Below are 4,589 nucleotides of genomic sequence, written 5' to 3' on the forward strand. Positions count from 1 at the left end.
AGGGGAATTTATTGGAGGCGATCAGGGAGAAAGGATTGCCCAGTGTCTGCTCGGTGACCCACGATTGACAGCTATTTGCACGAATGAACTGGACCGAGAACTGTCAAGAAACAACACGCGTCATTTTGGCGGCGGCTGCTTCTTTTGAAAGAAAATTAAAACGCTCCCTTTTTGGCTCAAGATCCTGCCACCCTTCTGGTGCGATCTGCAGCGCTCAAGAAAAGTCATCTGGAAGGACTGCAATTTTTATTTTTGCCGGCGCGCTATTGCTGACATTCTTGAAGGAGTGGACATGCTGTAACATTCTAACACTCTCAATGTTTCATATACAGCCTGACCTAAAGTTGCACCGTTTTCTGCACAGTACGGCCTCACATTCTGTACAGTCTCTCCCAGTTTCAGTCACAATCTCATTCTACTACAGTTCTCACATATCTCTCGTACTGTACATACTCTCTCCGGCAGTTGCCTATACAATCTTCCCCTCTCTCACGTACACAGCATCTTAACTTTCTCTCTCACATAATGCTAAAGCAAAATACTGCAGATGCTAGAAATCTGAATTAAGTTTTCGAAGCTGTTTTTCTGTTCTCTCCCGGTCTCACCCAATCTCTTGCCTTCTCACAGTTTTATATGCAATATCTCTCATCCACTATCTCCCTCTTTCTCAGTGACCCTCTTAAATTCGGTCTATCACGCACGCCCTTTCGCTGCCTCTTCCTTTCAGTTTCATCTTGTCCCAACCAGACTTCCCCCTCACTACCTCGCACTTTTCTCTTACAAAGTCTGTCACAATCTGCAAGAAACAGTCCCTCTTTCTCTCTCTCTCAAAGCCACAGTCTCTGCCGCAATCTCCCTTTCAGTTTTTGTCACGGTCTCTGTCTAGTGTCATTTCAAGCGCCTCTCTCTTTTTCTCATATCCACAGTCCCTGTCTCTCTCTCTCACAGTCTCTATCTCCATCTTTCATATCCTCAGTCTCTGTATTCCAGTCTCTTCACATTTCTATATCAGTCTTCCCTAGTTCCCCTCTATTTCACCGTCTATCGCCTTTGAACTATTTCTTTCCCACTCCAGTTTATCCAGACACAGAACCGACAAAGTGTCTCTCTCACATCCGTCTCTGTTACAATCTCGCAGTCTATCTCTCAGTTTCTCCCCCTGTATATACTCAATCCCGGTGTCCCTCACTCACCCGTACATTCTCCGCCCTCTGTGTCACTTACCCTCACATTCTCTGTCCCTCTCTCACTTACCCCCACACTCTCTGCTCCCTCTCTCTCAGTAACAGCCACATTCTCCGTCCCCTTCTGTCACTCACACCCATATTCTCTGTCCCTCCTCCCTTCACTCACCTCCACATTCTCTGTCTCCCTCTGTCACACACCCAAATTCTCTGTCCCCCCCTTACTCACCTCCACATTCTCTGCCCCCCTCACTCACCTCCACATTCTCTGTCCCCCCCTCACACCTCCACATTCTCTGTCCCGCCCTCACACCTCCACATTCTCTGTCCCCCCTCACTCACCTCCACATTCTCTGTCCCTCTCTCACTGAATCCTACACTCGGCCCCCTCTCTCTCAGTGACTCCCTCATTTCTCTGTCCCCCCCTCTCTCAGTAACCCCCACACTCTCTGTCCCTCCTCCTCTGTCACTCACACCCACATTCTCTGTCTCCCGTCCTCTCACTCCCACATTCTCTGTCCCCCTCACTCAGACCCACACTCTCTGTCCCCCTCTCTCTCAGTGATTCCCCACCCCATTCTCTCTCTCTGGATACAGAGGCTTCCACCCTCTATCACACCAGCAGCCTGTCTCTCTCTCTCTCTCTCTCTGCCACAGTCAGCGGTGGATCCCCACCCAGCCGGGGCCGGTGGGTGGGGCATTCTCGAACAGACAAGGAGCCTTCTTCTAACGCATTGAAAACTCCCTCAACTCCCCGGGCCTTTCGATTGAGTTGACACGGTCTACAGCAGCTCTCCGGGATGGGCAGTCAGGAGGACAGCAGGCGGGCGGTGCCAGCGGCTCCCCGGGACTCCTACTTCTCGGATATCCGAACCTTTCTGATCGCCGAGTGTTTGCTGATGCTGACCCAGGGCATTAGCGGCGCTTACTTAGTAAGTAACGAGCGGCAGCATGTTCCCTACGCCCGGCAGGACCCGGACATGGGGTTCGCTTTAATAGTAAAATCAATCGGGGCCAACACGTCTCAGCTACCTTTGCTTTCTTTTTGTGTGTGAAGCAGCTCCCACGAAATTGCTCCGGCGTAATGTGCATTCCTTTCCGTTAGCCAGCAACGTCCTCAAATATAGACTTGGCGTCCAGAAAGGGAACACTTTTCTTTAGTATTTAGACCGGCCGAACAGAGTTGGAAGATGTCCTGAGCTAAGGCAGCAGCACTCTCCCGCTGTGTCCCTGCTCAGTGAATGGGTGAGCTGTTAGTGCAGAGGAGGAACGTAAAAGATGCACTTTATTCTCTCAGGGCTCTATCAGTGTTTATGAAAGTCTGACAGTTGGACTGAGTTATTGCTTATTTCAGCCGTAACAAAGGTGCCACCTTTGTTTTCAAAGTATCTGTGCCTGTTACCTCCTGGGAATTTTATTGAAGTTTAGACTGTACAGCCTCGTTTCTGCTTCTCGGATGAAGTTAGCTCAGTGACTGGTCCAGTTGAAGTGACACTGGGCATGTGGCTGTATTATCTGTCCGTAACATTGTTTATTGAGAGTGAAACATGCTGCCCCTGGAGGATAGTACCCACAAAAAGCAGCGCCTACTTGTTGATGGCCCTGTTCTTCTGGCCCATCATCTTTCTTGACTTGTCAGCGGCCTCGGTGCAGCTGAGCTGCTTGTCTGACAACGTGTCATTTAAGTCCCAGTTTTCTCCCAGTGAACACCAAGACAACTAAGGCTTTAGGCCCCTTGCCACTGATTCCACCTCCTCCTTGTTGACTCGCTCAGATAGACTGAAATCTTGGCATTCTGAACTGAACTTCAAACCGCACATGCTATTCATCATCAAAACTACCTACTTACATTTACAGAGTACTGTACGTCCCTACTCCATCTCTAGCTTTTTCTGCTGTTGAAACCCTTATGCTTGATTTTATCATCACGCCATTGGTCTTCATTACTGGCCTATCCTCCAGCTGCAGAAAACATCCATCTGTCCAAAATGAAATTGCCTCAACCTGTATATTGCCGATATCCACTCAAACCCATCTTTGTCAATCGGGTTTCCATCAGCTGAGCTACACTCGCTTCCTATCACTCAATGTATGAACTTGAAACTTTAAATTCTTGACTTTGCGTCTATTTCTGAATTTTCCCTATCCTAACTCTGTAACTTCCATCATCTTGATATCCCCCTGAACATATTCTTTAGTTCAGTAATGCCGGATTTTTGTATATTCCCCATTCTTCCCCATTCATTTGTTTCACTATTGATGCCAAAGTATCCAGTCTCCACTAGAACTTCCCTTATAAACTCCTACACCTCCATTTCTTCGTCTACACACCTCAAACTCTGTTTTTCTGATTGCACTTCTCCATGTTAGTCTCTCCCACCATGGATTATAATTTATTTCCACAATACAAAATATTTTTTATATAATACGTATTGCATAAGTGCAAAATATTATTGATGCTATTGAGTGGTGGCATAGAATCTCAGATAAAACACTGGCCAGACATGTGAACACTATATATGCTGCATGGCAAACTGCACATTGGCTGTTATTCCAAAATAATGATGTTGAATCCTCATACCCTTGTCAATGGGAAAATGAAAAAAAAAACACCATTTCATTCATGCGCCACTGGTGTGAACATGATACACCACTGCACTGCATTGATGATATAATGGCCGTATATTTTGTCTTTTATTTGCTGTTGTTCAATTTTAATCCAGGAAGTTAAACATAAACTTTTACTTAAAGTACATACAACTGGGTGCTGCAGTTGTGATCCCTGTTTTGTACTTAGAACTGCTGTCCTAAACTATCTTGTGATACTGTCTTTGAAGGTAACATTGATCTGCCTGTTTAATAAAGTTTTTTTTTGCTTCTGGAGCATTATTAGTTTGAAAATCTTTATGGTTTTAGAATAATCAGTTTGAGGAATCTGTGGGTAGCAGGCTCACATCTCTGGTCTGCTACTTGTCAGCTTGGGTTTTTATTTAGCAGTAACATAGATCCCGGGAGACGATGGCTCATCTGGTAAGTTCAATATGCAATATGGAATTGAACCATAAAAGCCAGAAAAGTCACATGCAGAACTTCTAGTCTGCAATAATTCAGTTCATCTCAGCTGAGTGCTTCAGTTGACCTCGATTTTGTTGGCCAGCGCTCCAGCATCTGATTGCTGACTAGTTAGGTTGATAGGACATTAAACTAATGCCTTGCCTTGTTCTCTGAGGTGAATGCAAAATATCCTATGCACTATTTCAAGGAGAACAGCGGAATTCTTTTGATGCCTGGCCAGTATCACTTAACCAACAAACACTAGCAAGATTATCTGATTATTGAAAAGTGCTGTATGAATATTTTAGATAACAAGGTGTAGAGCTGGATGAACACAGCAGGCCAAGCAGC

The 4,589-nt window shown here is 45.8% G+C and overlaps 1 protein-coding gene across 1 annotated transcript in view; it reads left to right on the forward strand.

Moving 5' to 3' along the window:
* The first annotated feature begins 614 nt into the window (after positions 1–614).
* The window catches only part of LOC109920057 (solute carrier organic anion transporter family member 3A1-like), a 285,338-nt gene continuing 281,363 nt past the window's right edge, over positions 615–4,589 (forward strand). The window contains exon 1 of the mRNA XM_048595210.1: positions 615–2,116. Coding sequence (XP_048451167.1) covers positions 1,985–2,116 — 132 coding nt within the window. The 5' untranslated portion in view covers positions 615–1,984. The remainder of the gene's footprint in view (positions 2,117–4,589) is intronic.

Source organism: Rhincodon typus, chromosome 3, assembly GCF_021869965.1.
Source record: "Rhincodon typus isolate 14 chromosome 3, sRhiTyp1.1, whole genome shotgun sequence".
Lineage (NCBI taxonomy): Eukaryota > Metazoa > Chordata > Chondrichthyes > Orectolobiformes > Rhincodontidae > Rhincodon > Rhincodon typus.